This window comes from Cottoperca gobio, chromosome 20 (genome assembly GCF_900634415.1).
Source record: "Cottoperca gobio chromosome 20, fCotGob3.1, whole genome shotgun sequence".
NCBI lineage: Eukaryota > Metazoa > Chordata > Actinopteri > Perciformes > Bovichtidae > Cottoperca > Cottoperca gobio.
Genome location: NC_041374.1, coordinates 9,947,588 through 9,974,450, shown reverse-complemented (window position 1 = coordinate 9,974,450; position 26,863 = coordinate 9,947,588). Strand labels below are relative to the sequence as shown.

The window sequence follows — 26,863 nt, the reverse complement described above, 5'->3', positions numbered from 1 at the left end:
AGCCTATTAATCAAGTGTTTTTCAGCTGTGTATTGAAGTATTAAATATCTCAATAGTTAAAGTACCAATACAACAATATCAAACCATTCAAAACTTAAACCCCCTTGTTGGTTTTTGACACTAGGAGACAGTCTCTGTTTGCCAAACATGGCTAATTTGTACAGAAATTGGAGTAGATTGGGTTGGGTGTGTATTTTACAACACTGATTGGGTCTGTTGCCTTGCTCTTGCAAGGAAGCATATTTTGAAAGGGATCCTTTAATCCATCATGTGCTCTGCATTAAGAAGAGGAGGTTTTCTAGAAAGACCCTTCCATTGCAAAGGTTAAGGCACAGTTACTGCAAGTTGCTACATTGTTAATAAGTTGACAAAAGCAGATGTAGCTCACACTAATAGACTTTTCAAAGACTGAGCAACAGTTTGGAATGAAGGTGTGTGTGTGGGGGGGGGGAAATCTTTGTCTTTTATCTGAGCAAGAGACAGAGCCACACAATTAGCTGTCAAGGACAGAGTGTTCCACACCCACTCCCACCCCCACCCACACACACGTCTTAGAAAGGGCTTGGGAAAGACATTTGATATCTCGAGCATGTGATGTCCCGGTGATCTTCACGTGTCATGCAGTGCATATTTTGAAAGCATTACACGACACTCTGTTCGTTCATATCTAATTTTAAAATCACACAATAGATAATATTTAAAACCGGTCACTCAGTAGCGTTGGCTCACAGTAAGAACTTGTCTGATCCAGGGTCCATTTTTAACACAGCTGTTACCAAGGCCACACACAACATGTGCTGTACAGTGTGTTCCTGTTGACGAGCTGAAATATTAATGGCTGCAACTTGAAATGTTATGTTATAATAACCTGAAACAAGGCTTCAAACAGCTCTATCTACATGTGATACTTTATGTGTACAGGAGTGTTTATTATGTACCAAGTGCTGCCCTGGCAGGTGGATCAGTGACCACATGATGTAAGAGGAAAAGAAAAAGCATTGGGGGACAAGTGTGTGAAATGTGCAACTGGCCACCACAAGGAGGAGACAACTTCAGGTGAACAAGACAGTCAGTTTGTCTCCTTCTTTAATCATGACACCATTATTTGACCACAAACTGGCTTCCAATGTTTAATGTATAAAAAAAGTCCCAAAAACTTAAGTTGTAACTTTATGTTCCTTTACTACTTTTCATCTTTTTTACAAATGTTTCCCTCCATTTAAACAATATCCAGATACATAAACAGTCATAATGTCAAGATCCATTAAATCAATCCACTTGCAGAAAAGAAAAATACAAAAAAATCATTATTGAAAACGTAACGTTTTTATGTCTTGTTTTTCTAAACAGGGCAGTAAAAATCACTAACAAAACAGAATTGCAACACAGAAAGTAGAGTGCATCGACAGCACATCAACATCGTCTGATCATTGTGTCCCACTGCTCAGCTCATTTACACGTGGGACTTTGTGCAAGCATTGCAAACCTCAAATCTGCCACCTAAAGAAGGCACCAACCTTTGACAAATAATCATGTGACAACAAAACTATATATCATCTCTCTGATAAATATCTTGCCTTCATACTTTTTATCTTTAAAAAATTGATCTGTACACCGTCGGCCATATTCAGTATTAGAGAATAAATAATGTGATTCCATTCAGAGGGTAGAAAAATAGAAATCTAGAAATGATAACAATGGGCTGAGTAAATGATCCACTGATTTAAATATATATGCAGATGATCTCACATTCTTTTAATTTACAAATTGCACCATTAAATAAATTTGAAATGTAGGCTTTTCTGTGCACTGGAAAAGTAACAAAGAGAAATCTTCAGTGTGCTTTTAGTCCAAGAAAAAAAAGAGTTGTTATAGTGCATCCTGAAACTATCATGACCAAGAAATCTCTGTATAATGGCTTCTAATGTAAATATATGCAAATGCAGATCATGTACCTTTCATAGGACTCAGGAAAGTGAACAGATCTTACATTTAAAACAAATAATATTGAACTGAATTTCATTAATCTTTACGTGGATAATTCAAATTTTACATGATTCTAAGGCTTTTCAATGAAATGTCATTCTACAGTAGTGTAGTAAGAGATAATTAAAGTAATGAACAAAGGCCAAGGAAACTAAATATTTGCTTGTGATGCAAAACTGGAATCTGTAGTTCCTCTCTGAGTCACTAGATGGACACCTGACATCCAGAGGGAGCAACAGGGAATGCTAGGACCTTAAGTGTGTATCGTATTGATTAAAAAAAACCTATAAACAAACGGGAAATAAGCACAAAGATCACAATTCAGTTCACTGCAGTGAAGATCAAACCCTCATTGGCATGTGGCCTTAACTTACAGTCTTCAAGGATTCATTTGTCTGTTTGTTGAAAGGTTTTTGCCACTTTGGAGTGTAAAACACACAACTTCTCTGCTCTGTAGACAGTGTGAGTGTGTGAGTGTGTGAGTGTGTGAGTGTGTGTGTCAGGATGTCTACATGAGTCCACAGCAAGGCTCCTTATTGTTAGACTGGTCCTCCTCAGGGGCTCTGAGTTTCAGCAGCGGAGGGTCTCCGCTGGCGGGGGTGAAGTACACCTGGCTCGGGGAGGCGACCTCCTCTGCATTGGGGGTCACTTGGAGCTCTGGCTGGGCCTGAGTGGTCGCCACCTCAGCCGCTGCAGCAGAAGGCTCCTCCTCTAGGGGAGGGGGCAGCGGTGGGGGAGGTGCTGGGTACTTATTGAGCTTGGCAGCTGCCCGCTGGCGTTTCAGGTCAGCCAGGGTTTGGTGCGATTTCTCCCGAGTCATACTGTCCACCCCTTCCCCCTCTGTAGAGCCAGCTCCAGATGCAGGGCTGAGCTGGTACGAGGCGCTGCGATCCAAGAGACCTCCTCCAGTCCACAGCTCTCCAGGTACAGAGGACGCCAGAGAAACAGATGTCCCTCCATTACCTAGACTGGACACAATTTTCCTGTCTGCAGCCTCCACCTCCTCTAGACGTGACGTGGCTGCACCACCAGCAACCTGGAACAAAAGAGACATTACAGACAGGACACAAATTAGAAGTTTCAAAGGCGAGACGGAAACCCTGACACACGCGTCCACGGTCTCATGTCGATGCCTCGTCTTCCGTGTTGCTCACCATGGCATGCCGGTGCAGCTCGTTGTCCGTTTGTCTGTCCTCATCGTCGTCCTGTGGCTCTGGCTGTCGGCCGCGCTCCTGCCACACCATGGCCTCTTTGTGGTGCTCCCGCCGGTACAGACTGGAGCGCTCGTTCACGCTGACACGACGTACCACTTTGCTGTACGGACAAACGAGAGAGACAATCAAACTAAACTGCTCTAACTTTATGTGAACGATTCTCACCCTCTGGCCTAATGTCCCCTCTCACCCTCTGCTGCCAGTACTCGAGGCTCGTCTTTGCAGTGTGCCCTTCTGCCGGTCCTGGCTCTTCATGATGGCGTCATGTTTGTGCTTCAGGTCCATCAGTTTGGCTCTGACCTCTTCATCCATACACACGTCTGAAAAGCCAGTAGCAGCAAAGATTAGACGCCGTAGTGTATGAAAGGAAAGATGCTAACAACAAAGAGAGATTAAATAGAGTTCCTATTTTAACACAGGCAGTTATTACACTTGATGCAGGCATTAGCATTACATCATTAAAGCTTGGGTAGGCAGATTATTTTAGCGCATTGGGTAAAAAATTCATAATAACCTTTCAGTGTATTGTTATTCAAGTGGAGAGAAAACTAGACTTCTGCGTCTCCTCTACGCTCCGTTTTCAGGCTTTAGAATATCTATCCTGTGATTGGAGGCAATCACAGGTCAATTCAGAGAGAGGGCGTTCCTATTGGCTTTTCTACAAATGCAGAATCATGTGCACGACCGTTCAGATGATGAAGGCCTGATTCAATGGCAGAATATCCTGCAGGAGAAGTTGCTGTTCCAGCATTGGCAACAATTGAACGTCTGACAATCTAAGTGAGAGAGAATGTTGCTAACAGTTTAGCTCCATCTCTGACACTCTTCGTCAGTATTGTAGCTTCCTAGAGCCTCAAATTACAGTATGTAAACTTAAAAGGACTTTACAGGTCCACAAGTTTGCAAAGAAACAAAAGGACGTTTATTCTCATACAATTGCTTCTATATAACAGCATCTGGATCACGATTCATTAGTCCTCGTACAGGTTACTGGTAAAGGCTGTATTTTCTAATTCTGGCAGGTTTTTTTTTTTGCCTTTTACAGAAAGCTGCCGACCCTGGGCTCCCACTTACAATATGCTGAAAGGTTATTCTGGAATTTCTGCTTTAAAAAGGTGAAAGGTACCGTCATTGAAAGAACTTTGCTATGAGGCAATACAGGACCCAAAAGGCTTTGTGATCTCACCCAGAGGCGTCTCCTCCAGCACAGACTTGGTGTTTAAACTGGCTCCATGGGCCACCAACAGTTCCACCATTTGGATCTTTGGAACAAATACAAACAAACATATAATGGGGTCATTTAAGAAAAGTGGAAGAGTCTTATCTTTTGTATGCAGTACTCACTTGTCCCCAGCAGGAGGCGGCATGTAGCGGCGTCCAGCCGTCTGAGTCCCTCACCTCCACCTGAGCTCTGTGTTCAGACAACAGCTCCGCCACAGACATGTAGCCGTTAGCAGACGCTATGTGGAGCTGGAAGACACGTTCAACGTTCATCATTTAAATGTTGACCGAGGGGAAGCACTTCAACATGTTTAGGGTTTAACTTAGTCTGGTTTCATTCTTTTGGCTGATCTTCGGCAGAAGAAACACTAATGTCCAAATGCATTCAGAACATTGGATCATAGTGTTTATTCTCTACTGCAAATCTAAACTACATTTACACTCCTTATTTAGAACTACCAACAAGCACTGCTGACTAATGACAACACCTTGTTTCAATATGGATTTATAAACTTTAAGGGGGAACATTTATTACTTCTGAGAAGGTAAAAACACTTAATCCAGCCGTCAATCTCTTGGCAGAGCTTTATCATTTTGGTTGCTCTCATTTATGGCGCTGTTAGATTGCTGCTCAACCGCTAATTCTACAAATAGTATAATAATAATAATAATAATAATAATAATAATAATAATAATAATAATAAATTTATTTGGCACAGCCCCATTAAGATCCCTGGCCTGCCACAACCTAAATTCATAATTTCTTTAGTACATGTCCTTCTGTCTCACCAGTGTAGTTCCATTAGCGTCCTGCGCGTTTAAGTCGGCTCCGTTCTGAACCAGAGCCCGAATGTCAGCCAGCATGGCCGTCTCTTTAGCCCCTCGACATGCATCTATGCGGTCCTGAGTTATCCCTGCACACACACAAGGAAAATAACCAATGATACCTTAGTGCACCCACACACTAACAGCCTGCTCATTAGTGTGTGCCACCTGATTTCCAATGTGGCAGACAAATGAGGAAGATGTGTTAAGCTTGTAAGACATTTTCCCTTCATGCATCTTTTTTAAGAGGAAGACTCCAATAAAATGTTTTTTTAACAAAAATGCACCAATTTGTTTTGGGTTTGATTTGAGTGATTTTACTGACCCTGTTCAGCCATAACCATCTCCAGCAGCTCAAGGGTGGCCTCATCCTCACAGAGGTCATAAGGCATGTTGCCATCCGCATTGACAGCCAGCAGGTCAGCCCCACTGGAAGCACGCACACACACACACACACACACACACACACACACACACACACACACACACACACACACACACACACACACACACACACACACACACACACACACACACACACACACACACACACAGATTAGACTGCAGCACTGTGACACACCCAGATGTACTCAGCAACGCAGGAGTAGTCATACACTTGCAAAGTATTTTGAGTCAGGCTGCAGCCATATTTGCATTGTTTATGTAAACTAGTCTCTCGCCAAGAAGGCTCTCAGTCCGTTTGTACTTTGGTCCAGAAAACATATCCTTTCTGCATGAACGTAAAGTTAAAGCAACTTTTATCCTAATACAGTTGAGACAAAACTCCACAGAATATCAGTATCTATTCACAGAAGCACTGGTGAATAGATACCATGACACTTCCCTATTTGATTACTAACATTATTTGTTATGCAAATGAGGCATTATCTTGTTAATGATATGCTGATTAACAGAAAATACTGTTAAACGCCATAAATAAATCTATTTGCTCCACGTTTTAAGAATAAAAAGGTGTATAAATCAGGCTCTGAATGAGACGTGAACAAAGCCCTCAGTAAGAAAGCTTCAGTATATAGATTACTTATAATATAATTGTTAAGATGGGGTTTAAAATATTAAATTAATTTGTTGATTCTGTTTATTATTAGAGAGAAGACAGAGGTTTATTAATGTTTGTTAATTACCATTTGCCTGATTTGTTGATTATTAAAGAAAGTCAGGACCAAAAGGTTGGAATATTAAGTTTATTAGCTTTTAGTATTATTTTGGACCGTGTCAGAATGGTAAATGGTCACGAATTGCGATGTTTTAACTTGCGCTATTAATTATTATTCATGCGCGCTTCCAGTTCATCCGTTCAAAAGGTGGATAAGTTCGGCCACGTACTTCCTTTGTTCCGTAGACTCATCGCGTGGGATCAATGTAGAGAAGGCCACAGAGACGCCGTTGGTATGTCACAGCTGGTTAAATGTATTTGTTTGTTTGGCGGATATGTTTGATAACTACGTGTATAATTTCATGTGTCCACTGCGTTTAAACACTCGGTATTCTAATGTTTTATAATGTTTATCCATTTATTATAAGGATGTGTGGGTTGTGGTGTGATAAGGATTACTGACATTAAAGGATTGCGTTTGATTTATTAAAGATAAAATGTAACAGATAGAAACAATAATTATAAAAATGCCGAAAGAAATATTTCCAGCATAAACATTTGTTCAGTTAGATCATACGTCTAATATATCCTGTGTTTTCTGTTTGAAGGTTTTCAACCTATTGGAACTCAAATGAATTGATGAATAAATTCAAGTTGAGTTGTCCAGGCGTCCTCTGTATTCTTCTGAGACTTTTCAAGTTTGGGCAGACATTAAATAAAAATCCACAGTAACTTGACAACAATATATAGTTTGGTGTATGAAAGTGCTACTGACATTGAGACAGCCTTAAAAGATATGTTTTGGAAAATTCCATACATTTTGCAAGACACTACAGGTGAATAGGGTCATTTTCTTTAACTAATAAACCATCCCAGTTGATTACTTACATTAAGACAATTGTTTTTTGTATTATGTTTTCTCTCCACTATTCTGAAAGAAGACAGACTATAGGAGCAAATTAGCCCAAAATCTCAAAATTGACCATTGAATTAAAAACAATGTTTTTGTATTTGGCGTCTTGCCTTAATTTCTAAAGTTTGATTCATTATTTTACTGTCATGACAGCAGGAACAACTTTGTATGGATTAAAGGATGGGCTGAAATTCATGGGAGAAACTCACGCCTGAATCAGGAGCTGCACCAATCCAGTGTGTCCGCAGGTGGCTGCAGCATGCAGTGGAGTCCACAGCTCACTGTCACAGGCATTCACACAGGCACCAGCATCCAGCAGGCACTGCACTATTTCCACAAAGTCATCAATGCAGCACTGAGAAGAGTAGATGGAAATGTTTATAAATGCAAAGAGGAAGTACAGACGATGATTGAAAACATACACTATGGGAAAACAAGCTTAAGATAAATGGATATCTGTGCATCAGTATTTAAGGCGACTAATACACTGGCTTGAGTAATGTAAAAGTTTGCATTGCATGGTCCAGCCCTCTGCTGTGTAAACACGAAAAGGTTTCCATGGGAGAGGAAACTGCTTTTATAAGGAGTTCTCTGTGCTCATAAACAGCCTTCTCATGAATTTATGGTAGCATGTGGAGAGAAAGTGCCATAGAGCTTCATACGAGGTCAAGGTCCTGGCAAACAAATCACAGGAATCTTACGATGGTTTCTTCTAAATCCGACTGTTCAAGAAAGGAATGTAAGCCATCAAACTAAAACGGTGGAAATGAGTCAGTGTGTTCATATAAACTGACTCAAGATAAGTTACGGTTCAGACTAAATAAAGGCAAACAGAAGGCTGTTTAAAGGTGACCTGCCTCTCTAAGGGCACTCAAAGGGTTTGTGTTAAACTGTGGAGGTAACCTCGTCACTAAAAGCAGCATGCGTATACATTCAGTGTACCTTCAGTGTACCTTCAGTATACATTCAGTGTACCTTCAGTATACCTTCAGTATACCTTCAGTGTACCTTCAGTATACCTTCAGTATACCTTCAGTATACCTTCAGTATTCATTCAGTATACCTTCAGTATACCTTCAGTATACCTTCAGTATTCATTCAGTATACATTCAGTGTACCTTCAGTATACCTTCAGTATACCTTCAGTATTCATTCAGTATACCTTCAGTGTACCTTCAGTATACCTTCAGTATTCATTCAGTATACATTCAGTGTACCTTCAGTATTCATTCAGTATACATTCAGTATACCTTCAGTATACCTTCAGTATTCATTCAGTATACATTCAGTGTACCTTCAGTATTCATTCAGTATACCTTCAGTGTACCTTCAGTATTCATTCAGTATACCTTCAGTATTCATTCAGTATACCTTCAGTATTCATTCAGTATACCTTCAGTATACATTCAGTGTACCTTCAATATACCTTCAGTGTACCTTCAGTATTCATTCAGTGTACCTTCAGTATACCTTCAGTATACCTTCAGTGTACCTTCAGTATTCATTCAGTATACCTTCAGTATTCATTCAGTATACATTCAGTGTACCTTCAATATACCTTCAGTATACCTTCAGTATTCATTCAGTATACATTCAGTGTACCTTCAGTATACCTTCAGTGTACCTTCAGTATTCATTCAGTATACATTCAGTATACATTCAGTGTACCATCAGTGTATCTTCAGTATACATTCAGTGTACCTTCAGTGTACCTTCAGTGTACCTTCAGTATTCATTCAGTATACATTCAGTGTACATTCAGTGTACATTCAGTGTATCTTCAGTATACATTCAGTGTACCTTCAGTGTACCTTCAGTATACATTCAGTGTACCTTCAGTGTACCTTCAGTGTACCTTCAGTATACCTTCAGTGTATCTTCAGTATACATTCAGTATACATTCAGTGTACCTTCAGTTTACCTTCAGTATACCTTCAGTATACCTTCAGTATACCTTCAGTATACCTTCAGTAGCTAGAATAGCATAGAAGTGCTCATTTTAGTTCATGATATGCTGTCACGTTGAGTATCACTATTACACAACGGTTAATTCTGACCAAAATCGGAACCACAACACCAGCGTGAAAAGGAAGAAAGTCTGAGAGGACTTCATGAGAGTCAATGGAGCAGAGGCTAGAAGTTGTAGCACCTCCAGAGCTGGCCTACGCTATGCTACGATTGATGTCTGCGTATGAGGGCGGGACTTAGTGATGGGTGAATTGGCAGTGTTTGCAGGTGGGAGGCCAGTGAGAGATCAACTAGTGTGTGTACCTGATGTAGGGCTGTCAGTCCGTCCTCGTTGACTAGATCTGGGCTGACACCATTGTTAAGCAGTTCTCTCACTGGAAGAAGCACACACACACACACACACACACACACACACACACACACACACACACACACACACACACACACACACACACACACACACACACACACACACACACACACACACACACACACACACACACACACACACACACACACACACACACACTTATGACTGACCACCCGAGCAGACTCCTTTCCACATAGTCATCATAACACTTGGCACTGTCTGCACTAAATAAATAAAAGATACCCGTAGGGTGTGTGTGAACAATGAACAACAAGATTCAACTCTATAATTAGCCTCGTACTTGCGGCTGACAATAACACCATTGAAAACAAAAAGGCCTTTCCTATAACAACTAAAGTGTGACGTATAAATTATGCATGAATGACTTTAAAATCACATTTTACGGATGTGTGTGTGTGTCTGTGTGTGTGTTTCTCTGTGTGTGTGTGTTTCTACCAACCCTCCTCCACATCATTGCGTGCAGCTGCATCCAGCAGGGTGATGGCCTTGGGGAATGTAACTTTGATGGTTCGCGCCTTCTTCTTATCCGCTTTGGCCCTTGACCCTCGAGTTGAATCCTTCTCCATCTGTGCCCATCCCTTCAGCTGCTGAGTGCGCCGCTTCTGGGCGTGCTTCAGGCGTTCGGTGGCACTCAGACGCCCGACTGTGGCCATCTCAGCCAGCAGCTCGCCGTGCTCTGCTGCCATGCCACCACAACACTATGAGCTGTCCCGGTGGCTTCGCTATTCTTTTCCTGTTCGTTCCTCTTAGTCCAAAAGTATATTAAATATGAAAGTTTCTCAAATGTCTCATATACCTCCCTTGTGCCTCTTAAGGAGGCCCTTCTGCAAGTATGATGAAACAAAACAACTTATGTTGTGCAATCAGGTGGCAGATATCTCCATGATTTCAAAAGTAAGCAACACGTAGAATTGTTGCAATGTCTCTTTCTCATCTTTCAGATGATAACAACTCTTATCGTGCGTTGGAAAAACAGAGAGATGTCCAAAACATTATCATCCCAGCTGTGGATTGTAAACAACCGTCAGTCCTCTCATCCATATCAACTGTTGGTAACTTGGCCAATGAGCCACTGAGGGGGCGAGACAATGAACAGATATTGTGAGGACGGCAGAATCAAACTTGTCTCCAGGTTGGAGGCTTCATTGGAGCTTCTAATCCAACGCGGTGCCGACTGTGTCCAAGAATTAGATCCAACAGAGGGTCCAGTGTTTGATAATCCATAGTGAGAAAATGGCGGCAAATCTACAAAGTAGGAAGAACTGGGGAGTTTATGCAACAATAATACAAATGTAGTATCCCATGGTGGTGAGTGAGACTATTCCAACTTGTCATTGTTGTTGTTGGTGCACTTTTTGGCAGATCTTCAGAAGAAGAGAGCCGGGAACGGAGGCTTCAATGATCCGTCCCTCAACGACATTGTCTTCTGTCTGCAACTGTGGGGAAGGAGAGAGGAGAAAGAAAAAGCAGGGAGAGAAAATGTGAGTGCTGTGTTACAGTATAATGTACGCACGCTGCTCTCCTAATCCTGTTATCTTTAACCCCTGCGGTCCTCCCACCTACTCCCTCCTCTCCCACTCCTCTCCCGGAGGAAACCTGAGACGGTGGGACGCATTTCATTAATGATTGACACACCCTGCAGCCCGATACACACTTTGCTGCCATTAGTATACACACGGGGCAAAACCGAGAGAGGGACGTAGTGGGGAAGCGGTTAAATAGCTGGTATGTGACATGTTTCAGTGCAAGTATTAACCCTGGCAACCTCGCTCTCATTACCTTTCTTTAACTTCCCAGGTGAGTTACGTGGCTCACACAGACTCACACACACACAGCTCTTTCCAGGCTTCTCATTTATTATTTAGGCATAGGCCTGTGAGCGCTGAGAGGAAGGTCAACTAGGCACTCAGTGAGATAGAGAATGACTGACAAGACAGTAGCCCTGGGCCACAGAGCACCTGAGAAGGTGGGAGCATCGCTGACGACACGATCAACAGGAGCATTTATAATAACCAGGTTACAGTTTAATGGTTCCCAATGAGGCTTAAAGCTTTAACATTGTTTTCAGAAATTACATTTAAAGAATTTCCCAAACAAATAAAGTAATTTTCAAGTCAAAATGTGAACAAGAATATTTTCTTCCTTCTTTACTCCAAGACAGAAAACTGAATATGTAGCGAAAAGGACAACTTTTAAATCTGTCTGTCTGTCCATCCCTTTCTCCCTGTCTCTCCCTCTCTCTGTCTGTCTCTCCCTCCCACCCTCTGTCTCTGTCTCTGTCTCTCTCTCTCTCTCTGTCTGTCTCCCTCCCTCCCACCCTCTCTCTCTCTCTCACCCACCCACCCTCTCTCTCTCTCTCTCTCACCCTCTCTCCCTCACCCTCTCTCCCACCCACCCACCCTCTCTCTCTCCCTCATTTGTTCCTTTCCTATGCCTTTCTACTATTCTCAGGATACCTAACCTCTCACCTTTTGTCACACGCTACAATACAAGGATTTCCTTAGATTGAGGTAATAAGCTTAACTCTCCCTATAGACTGCAGGTCACTATACAGAGAATTCGTTTAAACAATACACACGAACATGGACTTGGAAGGCACGAGGTCGAGACTTCACGGATGATGAATGTTACGTTTATTTATAACACCAATGAGCTGTGAGTCTTCCTCCTACAGGAAAATAAAACATGTTGAGTAAAGTCCATGTTCTTTGTTAAAAGGTCAACTGGAAACAAATAAACCCTGAAGGAACAACTATAACTAGGCCAAATACTTAGTAGTCACACATATTTTTGGTGATTATTATCAACCACAGTCAAAAAGGGAATTTGTTTTGTGGCATTTTAAGGGGTTTAAAGGGAGAACGGATTGGAGAAATATAGAAAATCCCTGCAGGAACTTAACTGCTGTATTAGTGGGATAATACCAGACACAATCTAAAAGATCAGTGGAATAAAGATCCCAATCTTTAACGTTAGTTTTGTGTGGCTCACCAATACAACTCATTTGTTAAAGAATGAATTCTCATAAGGCTGCATTTGACTCATATTTCAGACGACTCGGACGGAGCAGTGAGGAACAGACCCTGACATAAACAACACAACTGGGTCATCTGCAAAAACAAAATGCACTTTTGTTGATTTGATCTAAAATAAACTCCAAACTCACATGAATGAATAAAGCAGCTTGAAGACTACAGTGTGTGTCCCTTTGTCTCCATTTTTTTTCTTCTTTTAGTGCCAATTACTGATCCTGTGATCATAACAATTAAACCGGTTTAGTGTGTTTCCACCCTGAACATGAGCGCACTTCCTCAGCTGATTCATGCAGTGCCTCTTACCCTGTACATTCATCTGTAATGATCATAATGAGTTGCACAAACATACAGAAATCTTACTTTAGAGTCTATGAAGGAATTATTTAGGATGTTGATGGCAATGCTACAGAACATGAACACAAAGGGGAAACTTAAGGCTGGTGACAAGTTATTTACATATAAACTTTGATCTTCTCCATCTGCCAAATATAAACAATCTTAGTCTCGTTTCAAAAGTCTCATCAAGAACTCAAGCATCTGCCTTGAAAGCCACAGACTCCCTTCAGTGTTTGTTCCTGAACAGACCTCAGTGTTGATGGGTGGGTCTGTAAAATCATTTCATGGGCTTTTGTTAAGTTGCAATACTAGTTAGACTTTCTCATTAGAAAGGAGGAAAAACAAGCTGCACACTTGTACAACTTTGACACATACTGTCACATTTACACCGATAATTCAATAACATGCAAAGACACACACACACACACACACACACACACACACACACACACACACACACACACACACACACACACACACACACACACACACACACACACACACACACACACACACACCTTGGCGGAGTGAGCCAGACAACTGCAATCTCGGTCAAAGCCAATCAGTGCAGGGTGTCGGGGGAATGGAGACTCAGACAGTTTGATGTTTGTCTGACGAAGAACACGGGTTCAAATAAACGTATTGTTATTTAACGGTCGGGTCCACCCAGTGCTACAAACCAGGCATCATGGAAGTACACACCAGTACACACCTCTGATTTCACACACTGCAGTAGAGAGGAATGTAAAATAATATATTATTATGTTTGTCCTTGTCCTGAGAAAGGTTAGTACTCCAGAATATTCACCGCCTAACAAATCCATATACACAATTACCTGAAATGTAATTATTTATAGTATCAAACACTTTATAAATGCTGTCAGTGTGTGACTGGTAATGAATAATCTCCCCAAAGGCCAATAACGGAGTTATAGTTATAGTTTACGAGAACAAATCTATTATATAAATGTATTAAAATATAAAACATGCAATATGAAGAAGTCTGTGGTGATGCTAACGTGACCTGAAGGCAGGCTACAGGTGTGTAACGTGTCACACACTCCTGCTGTGCGTCACCACTCCTCCCTTCTCTCTCCTCTCTGGGAGTGCTGAGGGAGAAGACGCTTCATCCTCACAGCATGAGTTTGCTCTCTTGGTCTGACAGACTCAGCAGCTCAGTCAGTCTCAGCCGGCCGTCTGCCACTAATCAGCCTCCTGCCCCTCACTGAGCAGCATTCAGCAGAGGAGCTTCTCATTAAATTAAGAACTTCCGTGCGAAATGTGAAAATAAATGATATTTCCTCAAAATATTTCACATTAGACTTTCTGAGAAATTTGATTTAATGTGCGCTTGTTGTTGACGATGTAATCACAACACGATCCCATTGAAAAACGAGAAATTATCCTTTTGCCCTACTTGGTCGCCCTCAAAAGTGTCATCTTTAAATATTTCCAGCAAAACGATGATTAAAAATAAATAGTCAGTTGCTCAGAATAAAAAAGCAAAAATATTTTCTTTTCTAAATCTGGAATTTTGCTCCAAATATGCAACAAACAGACGAAGAGAAATCCATCACAGATGTGGCCGAAGTGGAAACAACAAGAGCAACAATACATACAACTTTATTGTTAACAAACTAACTGACCGACCACATATTTTTATATACCCAAACATTACGATAACAAATGGTTACTTAAAGTAAAAGTAATTCAAATCAGCTCAGTAGTGGATCGAGGAAATTCAGTAAAAATGTTCTCGTCATCTTACCTCATCAGTGTGCTCTCTGACAGCTCGACTGAGAACGTGCGGTCTGCGGTGGATGCTAAGATAGCATCTCACCAGCCTCAGTTAGTTTCGTCCCTTACAAATTAAGTCTCCACACAAATGCAGAACGGGGAATTTGTTGGTGGATAAACTGTGTAAGAGCCTTGTGATTCTCTGAGTCAGGCAGAGCCCAGACAGACGGGAAAGACGAGGTGAGATCACTCATAATGTACAAACTGTGGCAGCACAGCACACGGAGAAATACGACTGAAAATGTCCCAGCATCAATCTGACATTTGTCGACTTTTCCCACCTAATGATCCAACAGGAAGGGCCGTCTACAGCCGCTGAGGAACACACACTTTCATTCAACAGCTGGAATGAATAGACCAGTACACACACACACACACACACACACACACACACACACACACACACACACACACACACACACACACACACACACACACACACACACACACACACACACACACACACACACACACACACACACACACACACACACACACGTGTAAAAGCTTGTGACTGAACTTACAGAAAACACAGCTGAAACTCCTGCTCAGACTTTAGTCTGGCTACACGGGAAACAGACGCGATGGAATGACATTGCTCAGCTGTTGTGTACGACCACCGGGCCAGTGTGCCGCGTGATGCGACCTGCGGGACAAACAATGCTGAGTCAATGCAGCTCGATGATTCGGGAATGATCCCGCCGGCTAGATTCTGAACCAATGCCAAGTGACCTTAACTGCCTGTTCAGAAAGGTTGTTTTTATCTGTTAATGTGCAACGTAAAACGTATTTATAATAAATACATAGAGTAGAGCTGAAATGGTGTGTTTGTTGTTTTGTAGAGCTATTGGTGTGTAGGAATGGGACGATATAAAAAAATGTCCCTGCATAAATAAAGAATTCAAAAATGGCCACACTGCGAGTCTGCCGTGATAGCGAGCTTTTTCCAGTCACTTGTGAGGTTATTCACAATTATCCTCATCTTAAAAATTCCCGAAGATCAACTTATTGTGTTTTGTGTTGCATCGTCACATCCCTTTAGGTGTCAAAGCATTTAAAGACGACACCTTGGCCTCTGGGAAACTGCAATGGGCATTTCTTTACTATTTCATGACCCATAATCTGGAAGAATAATGTGCACATTAGTTGCAGCCTTCGTGAGAACGACAGAGAGGGAGGGGATCTACTTGAGAAGACGTGTGCATTAAGTCTTGTCATGTGTAGTGGTGTGAGCTACTCCATATAATCACTCAGCAATCTCAGTAATGCCACAGAGAGAAGGGAGTGAGCAAGAGGCCATGGGTAACCATGTATAATGGATATATAGAGGAGGTATATTTAGACAAACAGACAAAAGAGTCGCTGCTTTTTCTGGAGGACAGGATATAGAATAAGAGGGCAAGAGGATGTGGAGGAAATAATGTGAAGGAGATAGAGGAGAGTGCGAGGAGGAAGGATAGGGAGGAGACAGACGGGCGGAAGTGGAGAGAAAAATATGCATAAAGAATCTTTAAATGGCGCCCACGGGATGAGATGATGTGTTTGACATCTGCCTGCAGAATATCACACATTTAAACATGCACACGTGATGGTAAAGACATGCCTCAGTGATCAACGTGGAGGAGTTCATGCACAACAGAAGGAATGTAACAGAGAGAACTGCTGGGTCATGTTGGAAATATCATGAAGAAAATAACTATATTAGGATGACAAAGAAATCTTCATAATGATTAACTCCAGCTACACGCAGGACTCAGGTCTTTGTCCTTCGACAGGATCTAACAGTGTTCAGTTGATGCATCGGATCTAAACTCACAGATCACAGAGGAGAAAGTCCGCTAAAGTAAAAGTACAGTAAGATGTAATCTTTTTATGATTTGTTTCTAGATCTTCGTGTGTGCTGCTATGCTGTGTATCAAGCGGCTAATCTTGGTCTATATTGTGAAACCTGCAAATATTTGACTATACATACTAAAGAAATGCTTTTGAAGAAGTACTTTGAACACATGAGGAAATACTTGTGAGCAAGACCAGCAGGGCTGTCTGACAAAGAGTTTATTTAGGTTAATAAGTCAGTGAACTGCGGTGTTTCCTGCATAAAGTGATCATCAAGCACAAAGACAAACGAAAAAATATATTTTAAAACAAATTATTTTTTAAGATTAGGGTTGCAACTAATTAAATTGATTAAACTGATAAATATCCTCTTTATAAATCAATTAATTGATACAAAAACATCAAGTTTCCTGTCATATATGACAAAGAAAAGCAGAAAATCCTCCCAAAATCAGAGAATAGTCGGCATTTTTGCTAAATATAAAGGAAACTATTAATCGCCTACTGATATAATTGCTGCTAAACTGCTTGATAAAAGGAATAATTGTTTCAGCTCTACAGAAGTTGGCGAAAAATATATATGAAAACTTCTATTAAATTCATGAGACCCTGCTAAATCATATAGATCTCCTCCAAATACTTTCGTTTCAAAGACGTGAATCTCCAGAAATGTTCACTTTCTTGAAATCAAATTTGATTCTGTGTAGTATTAATGTAGTTCATGTGGAAGTTATTTGGTCATGTGTGCAGACAGTGCTGAATAAAGATTCAGAGCTGAAAAGACGTTTTAAGATAGTTTGAATTTCTTTATGGGAAAGCGTTAATCTTTATTGCAGATATATAAAGAAATTGAAAGAGCTTTTTGTAAGATCCCATGAATTTAACAGAAGTTTTCTTGGTGAGTCAGTATTAAATGTCACTTAATGTTTATAGCATTCCCACCTTACAATATAAATCAGTATTAAATAGAACCGCATGGGACTGAACTATGAGCTGCATCTTGACCTATACAAGTCATAATGTAGATTGATGTCAGCCTATGAAGCTGAGAGTAATACGACTTTGCACTAGTTCCTACCACACAGCTGTGATATATTACATTAGAACTTAACTTAATACTCGCTTTCGCGTCCCTGTAAATGTCTATAAAAAGCTTTACCAGCAACACAAGTGTTTGCTTGTTGTCCCATACTGTGCAGGATTAACTGTGAGCTGCAGATTAGCTAGTTTACCTTCATGCCGGTTCAACAGGTGGCTAGTCTGACAGGTAAGCAGTTAATTTAAGCTACCTGGCTTCATTCATCGCATCCAGGTGCAGATGAAAAGTTAACACCGGAGAGTTTATCCGAACTGCGGGACTTTTCATTGGTAAAAAAGGTGAAAACGCTCGTGAGCAGCGATACAGTCGGCCGCCTTTGATGTTGTGTCATGCTAACGTCCCCTTAGCCTCAGGTTAGCTCACCTACCAGCGACACGACAACCAGAGTCGTGAATTTAATATAACGACCTTTTACTTTGGCTGTAACAAGTTAAAGCGAGCAGGGTGAACTTGTATCGACGTGAAATGATAGAAAACAATGTGGCGACATCTTACCTGTTGAGCTGGCTGTCAGGTGGAGCTCCTGAGCGGCTGTGAAACTGAATCAGCTGCTGCCCTCTGCTCCTGCTGCTCCAGACCCTCGGGGGAAATGCTTCACCATAACAACCGGACCTGCGCGCTCTCCTCCCGCAGGGCACGCTCCATCAGAGGGCGACAGAGTTTATTTTATTAAACATACATTAAAGAACATACACGATCTAGTGGAGAATAAATCATGATACAAAAAGATGTATATAAGATTAAACACGGAGATATATAAATAAATCGAAACAAAAACGACAACAAATATTTCTTGTTATTTTACTAAAATACGTTGTTGAGTGATGAGAGAAGTTATTAGAAATAATTTATTTTAATTTATCAGTACAACAATTTTTGGCAAAGATTCAACTTTGGTTTACTCTGGCATTAACACTGCTTTTACTTATTTATTTATACTGTACATTTAACTAATATTCTTATTTAGCATTACTATTATTGACACTGTTATTTAATTATTTTTTATATTATTTTAAATATTTATTATATTGATTTATTTTACATATTTATTGTTGCTATATAGGCTATTGTATTATTCTCTATGTTTATATATGTATATATATATTTATATTCTACAATGGTAGAAAATGTAATGTTGCTTTTTTAAATAGTTATTTATGATTCTGATATAGAAATAACAATATTATTTGTTAATCATCATAGATAAGAGGAGCAGGACTCAAAATAAGGGCCATACATCAAAACAATAAAAAAAAGAACAACATAAACATATTGATACATTTTTGAAAGACTTGTATACAATATTAAGTAGTTGTACAACTGTAAATTGTGTTACAACACTGATCTATATACACATTCTTACAGGTAAGTGCACAAAATTACAAGTAGGTGTGACATGCCATAGTGACAAACACCCTAGTTTCTTTTATTAAGTCGAATGTATAAGGTGTGTTGAATTAGTATGCGTTTGTCACAGAGTTAATGTCAGCTATAATACTTTATATCTGGTTTCACAAACTTGAATGCACTTTATTCTTTTCACAAAAAAACGTTCAGGGTGTGTTTGCCCTCTTGACAACACAAGCCTGAACACATGCTCCTTTAATAACACCCATAATTAAAAATCTAAAGACAACCAATCGTACAGTAAAAACATTTTGAAGTAGCTCAAAGTTGTCTGGCTGGTTTGTTAATCCAAAGGAAGCAGCATCAGAATCAGCTGCTCTTCCTTTCAGACAGGGATCTGCTGACCCCTGCAGTGAACTGCACAACTGACACATCAGTGACGCTCTGCAGTGTCACTCTGCAGAGACACAGTGAGGACACAGTGAGGCAGCATGAGCATCTCTGCTCAGGATAAGACACAATGCAGTACATTTACAGAGTTTAAAATACAGGAACATTAGCAGGAAATGTTACCATGTGATATCAAACAACAGAGCAAAGAAAATGGTTTTTTTTAATGGCTGTCTGGACCGATTTGTGCACATAGTGTTGGTTTTATGTGTCCAAATTTTTAGATATCTTCCCTTCAAGAGAATGAAGGTAAATAGGATTTAATTTGTAGGGCTCAAAGCATTACAAATAAAACTGTGTCCAGAGTTCTGCTGAAGAAATTCTGCTTAGATACCAAATGAACGCAAATAATTTAATAATTTGAGTCAACCAAATCTTACAATGGAGTCTTTTTAATACCCAGAACAAGTATTTTGGTGCACATTTTAATACTTTTTAAACCTGCACATCACTGAGAGACTGCAGACGCTTTAATCTGGTGCATTATATGTATTGTGCTTTGTCCCTGTTAAATTAACAATACAAATAAAACTAAATAATGGTAAAACAAAGAAACAAGTTAGATTATATAGACCTCTCTTGCAGTAATGAAGCTGTGACGGCACAATGAAAACTTCCTCTCACTTTCACAAAGGGATAAACTTCATTCCTCCTCTCCATCGCACTTTCAGGATGCATCCCAGGAGAGCTTAGGAGGGATTTGTCCGGACACAATCGGCCTACGTGAACAGCCCAGTGCTGGATGCTATCCTTTTCATAAGGGTCTCCATTCTTCTCATGCGTGACTCACTAATCCAGGCAAAACCCATTAAGTGACACTCCGGTAGACAGGAAGAGATAGATTGACAGTCTGTATTTAAATCACTTCTCTATGAGAAGACGTGTGAGATTGTGAACAGTTTGCTTCTACACGTTTCATGTGACATGAAACTCCATCAAATTCACTTTAACAAAGAAGTCAGTGATTCTCTTTCAGTTTTCAGATCAATACATTTCAATTATTATTGTATTAATTATTTTCTTTCCTTCCTGTTTCATAGTTCAATAAATATTTTTAAATATTTCATGTTCTAATCTAACAATTGTATATTATTTTAAAGACCGTAATCAAGTGTTGAGATGCAAATATTAATATATTTCTAATTAATTTGTCTTGTGTTGTTCTGTCACATAACTAAGAATATAGAAGTGTAGTAAATGATTCTGAGGGACATACAAGAGAGGGTCCCCGGATGTTCTCTATATTCTTTAATATAAAAATAATTGAGCTCTAAGTGGTTTCTGGAGACCTGAGTGGAGCTTCTCGCTGAATGTTGAGTGAAACCACTAGAGGGGGACAAACTTTGTGACGATGCTCCAGAGTGTCAACCAGAGAAGAAAAGCACGGATGCTAATTGCAGCAGGTGAAGGAGGCTCGTTGCTCACCTTGAAGAAGAGAAGCTGGAAAACGACTTCAAAGATTTTGCGTTTTACTGCAAAAATCACAAAAGCTGCAAATCCTGTGGTAAGTTTTTCTGTCTGTGCAAAAACAACTCAAATGAAATATTCCTCCACAGTTTTCCCTGTGAATAGAAAATAATGGAAATATGTTATTTGGTGTCAAGGAAAAACGCCCTGTGACACTTTTAAATTGAGGGTGAAAACATTTTTGCAGGGAGGCCACACACTTCATCTCAATGTAAGTTAATTGTCTCTTAATTGTGGATTTGGCAGCTCCGCTTTTGTTGTCTAAAATGTGAAAATCGACTGGTTTCTAATTCTTTTTTGTCTTTCTGACACATGGTGGCACATTTACTTCATTCAAGAGTTGTTTCATTATCTTATCGGATGTAATCTATCCATTAATGAAATAAAAAAGTTGAGTAAATTAACATAAATGAAACTTAATGCACGATGTGGAAAGATCCTGTAGGTTGTTGATTCTTACATTAACTAAAGCAGTTTTAGTTTGAGAGATATCTTGAGGTAACAATTCAGGAGAGCATGATCGCTCCATGTTTAAGGTGTGAATGTCCGACCCAACAACGACACTTAGCAGCTTGTAATCACCAGAAAACCCACAAATGGTGTTGAATAGCCCCCGTATTTCCTCACATGCTAAGCAGCTCCTCTGGGAAGGGCCAGTCTCCAGCATGCCGGTGGGGGTTCCTTCTAATCCAACTTGTTTTCACTGTCTTGCTGGGAAGAAAGCGTTTGCACATTAGCACTACGTTAACATGAACAAAAGACATACATTCCCGAAACTTAGTCTTCCAACACTGAATGACATCCTGCATAGTCCCATGGAGACCCTACCGTGCGCAGAACACCCCCCGAATCCATAATGTCTCCAAATGATTTATTCTGTGTCAGCTGAGCGATTACAATTTGTACATTTTACTGAACGTACATCTTTTTTAAGATTTCACATGTGCACTGCTTGCTCAACTGGAATTAGGTGAACCTGCATCAATACTAACCTGCTATGCAACTGTTTCTACTTCCACTGTAGTCCTCTCAATATAAGGAATCCTAATGACTCAAATGATTCTGAGACTAATTCATCTCCAAAGATTCCGAAATGATTGCAATTACCAAACTCTTAATGTTTCAACCTTTTGCATATTAGCCATTCCTTATGTATATTGCTCACCAAAAATTGTTGATTGCATGTAAGCTTCAATCGAAATTACTTCTTTCTTGTACCACACCCCCCCCCCCCCCCCCCCCCACACACACACGTTTGAACTTTCGCCTCTGCGCCCAAGTGTCACTCTCGAGAAAGTCTTTATGATTAAATACAGCCTATAGATAACATGTTCTGCAGTTTAAATTGAGATAGTAAGATGGAGATGATATCCTTATCTATGTAGATGCTAAACTAATAATAATTGTTTGTTTTTAAGTATTACCTACTCAAAATACGCTCTTAATACTTTAGTCCTTCGTGCGTAATCTCGTGATTCCAAAGCAAACTCTGAATCTCTGCGTTGTTAGTGGCATGTTGATATTATCACAAGGGTTATTTACAGGTTTACTGTCCTTCTCTCGCCCCTCCTTGTACACAGACCCTCCCCAGTCCCCCGGCGCGATCAGTCATTCTGCTCTCAGATAACGCGTCATTCTCCCCTCGATTACGCAGCGGGATTTACATGAAACTGTTAATTGTTTGCTCTTCAAATAGTCAGCCTGGAGCCAGCAGTCTGCCAGAAGTTAAGGACCGACTCTTTGACCTCCCTCCCCCTCTCCGTGCTCCTGTCCGAACGTGCTGATCCCCCACCGCCCCCCCCCCCCCTTCCCCCGACTGGTCGTCAGCATGACAAAGCACTGGCCGGAGCAGATCTTCTCAGCACCACCCGTTCTGTCCCACTGTGGAGAACATCACGACCATCAACTTGACTTCCACAGAAATGAGCAGCACAGTTTTCCTCCCAGCGGTGTAGCGCGGAGCTCTCCTGGCCAACATTGGCCTCACCACCTGGCTCAGATGGTTCCACAGCAGTTGTCGCGCTTGGAGAAACCCGCCGCGCGTCTTGAACACCTCACCAGCGCCACAGCATTCATGGATACAGTCGTACCACCGGGCTCATCGTACCAGAATCCTCAATATGCTCACTTTAAACATGAAACCATTACCCAGGACTCGCGGAACAGTGTGAAGGGGAAGAGTAGCACCAGCAGCGTGAAGAAAAAGAACTATCAGCGGTATCCAAAACCACCGTACTCGTACCTCGCTATGATTGCGATGGTCATCCAAAGGTCTCCAGAGAAGAAACTCACGTTATCTGAGGTAAGAATTAATTCAACTTGCTCACGTATTTAAACATGTTCGAGTGCGCGCTCTACTACTACACTAATGTACGAAGAGGTGGCGCATGGTGTGTTTTTACGCACAGGGCTGCTCATGATGTTCTCTTTATATCCGCAGTATTTCTTAATATAAATCTAAGATGAAAGACTCTGTAGAATCCGAGGTTACTGTCACTTTACACTGACGGATCATTTACGGTTCATAAAGTGACACGAAACAGCAGCTTCTTGGTGACACTTGAGTGACTACACCCGACCATTCTTGGTTTGCTTTGATAAGATTGGACTGCAGTGAAACCAGACACTGATCTGTATCAGAAAAGTGATAACATGGTGATATACGGAGCGATTAGTTGTACCGCACTTACAATTTAAATTCTTATATTTCATATTAAGTGAAGGGTTCACTTCTACTCCTACACAAACATTTAACCTGTGATGCTATCAGTCACCACATTAGTGTTTTTACTTAGTGTGCCCAAACTGAAGACGAGCATCTTCTTCAGACAGCCACACTGACGTTTGTGTTTTATTTCTAGATCCTGAAGGAGATCAGTACTCTCTTCCCATTCTTCAAAGGAAACTACAAGGGCTGGCGGGACTCTGTGCGACACAACCTCTCGTCCTATGACTGCTTTGTGAAGGTATGTTGAAACCATTAAACAATCCTAAATCTTAAAGGGACAATTCACCCCATAATCACAAATACATATTTTCCGTGTTGGACATATCGGCCGTAGAGAAGTCGGACTTCTCTCCAACATAATGGAACTAGATAGAACTCATTCATTTGAAAAACAGCAATGTTTTCCAGAAATCATGACGTGGTTACTCAAGATTGATAAATACTTCTACAGGGAAAAGATGTATTTTTGATTTTGGGGTGACCTTTCCCTTTTAACATTTGCATCGCACCATCCTGAGTTGGGGTTTGTTCACCTCTTTAATCTTTTGTAGAAATGAGCTCTGAGGGTTTTGTATTGAATCTTTAAACCAGTTTTAAGCTTCTAACCTGTGTTATTGTGATGTTAACAGTGAAACTAGGTCCATCCTGTCTGACTAGGTTGTCAGGCCAAGTGCTCATCTCACTGTCCCCCCTCCCTCCTCCTGTAGGTGCTGAAGGACCCGGGGAAACCTCAGGGCAAAGGTAACTTCTGGGCAGTGGAGTTGAGCTGCGTTCCTCTGGAGCTCCTCAAGAGGCAGAACACAGCTGTCTCGCGCCAAGATGAGACCATCTTCGCCCAGGATCTGGCCCCCTACATCCTGCAGGGAGACAAGCCAGAATCTGAGCCTCCACCTCTGTCGGTCACCAACCTCCCTCTCATGCGCTCAAGAAACCCCTCCCCCCCACAGGAGGACTTGTTCCGGCCCAAGCTGGACTCGTCCTTCGCCATCGACTCTCTGCTGCACAGCCTGCGGCCGCCCAGCGCCTCTGGGGATGTAGATATGTCTACCAGGGATTGCTGGGGCAAGGTGGAGCGGCCTCGGCCTTCTCCTCCACGCCCTCGCTACGCCTCCTCTGCCCGCAGTGCGTCTGCCAGCTCTGCCAGCCCGGCCTCCACCTCCTCCTCTGATGAGGAATGGAAAGGGATGGCTCTGTCGGGGAAGCATGTTCCTCTTGATGGAGAAGCCGGGTCAGATGGTTATGAGGACTACAGACCACCACTGCACAAGTCAGCCCGACGGGATACTGCTGCCCCTCCATGGGAGCTCCCGACCTCCTACGCCAAATATGCTCCCCCCAATGCTGTGGCCCCCCCCAGCATGCGGTTCAACGGAGGTCCTCTAATGCCCCTGCATAGCGGACTTCCCCTGTACGGCTATGGCAGCTCTCCTGTGACACCGGGTCACTTCTTAGGTCACGCCTATTGGCCCATCCTCCCCAGCGGACGAGTTTCTGTCCAAGCCCCCCCCCTCATCATGGACCTTGACAACATGTTGCAATCTGTGCCTCCGAACAAGAGTGTGTTTGACGTGTTGGTACCGACCACTCAGAACTCTCTCCCACATCATCAACCACCCAGTCAGTACAGCCTGCAGAACGGGCCTCACCTGAACAGGTATCCTCAGTACTGACGGAGAAACTGACTTGTTTCCTCGTACTGTTACTGCACGGATGCTAACCCTGTGTTTAGTCTCAATCACTACCTCCAGCTCAAGAGATGTTCACTGTCTAATGTGCAAAAGGGCGCTGAACTAATTCATGTTTTTAACAAGATGAAAAGTCACAGTGTGTCATCGATGTGTGAAGTATTACACAACAACGTTTCTACCTCAGGCTTTCAATGGTGTGTGTGTGTGTGTGTGTGTGTGTGTGTGTGTGTGTGTGTGTGTGTGTGTGTGTGTGTGTGTGTGTGTGTGCGACTCCAGGTTCTTTGCACTGCCAATCTTATTTGCACTGTTTATTTTTTATTGCCATGAATTTGTTTTCTTACACAAATAGTTTTTGCATCTTGTCTTCCTAATGTGACTTCTGAATGTATTGTTGGATTTAATCTTGAATTTTACAGTTGTGAGAAATGAGTGAGGATGTTACAGTAAATATAAGCTACAGAATATCAAATGCAATATGTTTCTTCAGTTTATCCTGTCAGCAGAATATAGGATTGTCAGGAAAATTAGCATAGTGTGTGTGTGTGTGTGTGTGTGTGCAGAGTGACACAGATCAATCTGCACACACACTTGTTATTTGTGAGTTTGTTTGTTCAGATGGTGTCTGGACTGTCTGCGTTGGTCCTATGTGACACCTCAATTGTCTTTTTTCCTTTTAGTGTTTGACACATTACAAAAACAAATCTTTATCCATGAACATGTTCTGCTTTTAAAATGATTGTCTGTGAAAAGCTGCTTGTTGTCGGGACACTGGAGACGATGGACCCTCAGAATCTACCTCAGGTTTTTAATGGGCTGCTGAATTGTTGCCTGTTTTCTGCACTATTTTAATGTCGTATGATCTCCCAGAGGATGTTGTTTCTACATGTCTGTCTACCTCGACGGCTGAAGGTTTTTGTTTGTAGTTGTTTCTCTTGTTAAAGGTTTGTACAGCTCTGAGCTGAAGGGAAACCGCTCAGAAGTTTAAGTATCAAAAGAAGGTGATGAAGTTAAACGGGGTATTAAATAAAATACTGTTTATTTTAACTGTGCTGCTCAGTGTTGTGTATGACAGTAAGTTTACTGAAACAACTGCATGTTGGATTCTACTTCATCATTTATCTGCTAGTTCCACTGTTTGTTCAGATGTTTAGTCCCGGTCGGTTTATTTGCTTGACTGCACGACTGAAGCAGCTCTGCACAACTCGACTGACTGCTGCTTCAATGCTACCAGAACTCTAAAGATCTTTAATCTTCCAGGTGTTTGTTGCTGAACTAGAGTCTTAACGATCAGGCGACTATTTATGTAATGTTTCATGTTAAAATGTCAGAAAATGCTTTTTTTCAGCCTCTCAAATATGGAGATGTCCTGCAATCGTGTAAAAGAGAATTTCTTTGGGTTTTGGACTGACAAAACTAGACATTAAAGACATCACCGTAGACATTTT

General features: G+C 41.3%; 2 protein-coding genes across 8 annotated transcripts; one reads left to right on the top strand and one right to left on the bottom strand.

Moving 5' to 3' along the window:
- Positions 1-1,165: 1,165 nt before the first annotated feature.
- On the bottom strand, positions 1,166-18,369 carry ppp1r16a (protein phosphatase 1, regulatory subunit 16A). Of its 2 annotated transcripts, XM_029458015.1 has the most exons (12): positions 18,234-18,360; positions 15,328-15,449; positions 10,075-11,071; positions 9,548-9,618; positions 7,486-7,631; positions 5,572-5,675; positions 5,211-5,335; positions 4,545-4,670; positions 4,387-4,462; positions 3,391-3,520; positions 3,141-3,300; positions 1,166-3,022 (listed from the first exon to the last, which is right to left on the bottom strand). In XM_029458015.1, the coding sequence occupies exons 3-12, from the start codon at positions 10,319-10,321 to the stop codon at positions 2,495-2,497; spliced, it is 1,713 nt and encodes a 570-aa protein (XP_029313875.1). In that variant the 5' UTR covers positions 10,322-11,071; positions 15,328-15,449; positions 18,234-18,360; the 3' UTR covers positions 1,166-2,494. The 2 variants fall into 2 exon arrangements, with proteins under 2 accessions (XP_029313875.1, XP_029313873.1); XM_029458013.1 differs by lacking the exon at positions 15,328-15,449 and having other exon boundaries at positions 18,234-18,369.
- Positions 17,801-25,914, top strand: foxh1 (forkhead box H1). Of its 6 annotated transcripts, none has more exons than XM_029458019.1 (6): positions 17,801-17,906; positions 20,207-21,039; positions 21,190-21,213; positions 22,703-23,304; positions 23,864-23,968; positions 24,438-25,914. In XM_029458019.1, the coding sequence occupies exons 4-6, from the start codon at positions 22,831-22,833 to the stop codon at positions 25,398-25,400; spliced, it is 1,542 nt and encodes a 513-aa protein (XP_029313879.1). In that variant the 5' UTR covers positions 17,801-17,906; positions 20,207-21,039; positions 21,190-21,213; positions 22,703-22,830; the 3' UTR covers positions 25,401-25,914. The 6 variants fall into 6 exon arrangements, with proteins under 6 accessions (XP_029313879.1, XP_029313876.1, XP_029313880.1 ...); XM_029458016.1 differs by having other exon boundaries at positions 22,699-23,304; XM_029458020.1 differs by lacking the exon at positions 21,190-21,213.
- The last annotated feature ends 949 nt before the right edge of the window (positions 25,915-26,863 follow it).

Bases quoted from the DNA above. Each gene is read 5' to 3' on its own strand.
- ppp1r16a (XM_029458013.1), bottom strand. From the start codon at position 10,321: ATGGCAGCAGAGCACGGCGAGCTGCTGGCTGAGATGGCCACAGTCGGG. The intron at 5,676-7,485 runs GTGAGTTTCTCC...GCGTGCTTCCAG, and splicing joins GTGCAGCTCCTGATTCAGGC to TGGGGCTGACCTGCTGGCTG. The intron at 4,463-4,544 runs GTGAGTACTGCA...TTTGTTCCAAAG, and splicing joins CCGCCTCCTGCTGGGGACAA to ATCCAAATGGTGGAACTGTT.
- foxh1 (XM_029458020.1), top strand. From the start codon at position 22,831: ATGACAAAGCACTGGCCGGAGCAGATCTTCTCAGCACCACCCGTTCTG. The intron at 23,305-23,863 runs GTAAGAATTAAT...TTTTATTTCTAG, and splicing joins AGAAACTCACGTTATCTGAG to ATCCTGAAGGAGATCAGTAC. The intron at 23,969-24,437 runs GTATGTTGAAAC...CTCCTCCTGTAG, and splicing joins CCTATGACTGCTTTGTGAAG to GTGCTGAAGGACCCGGGGAA.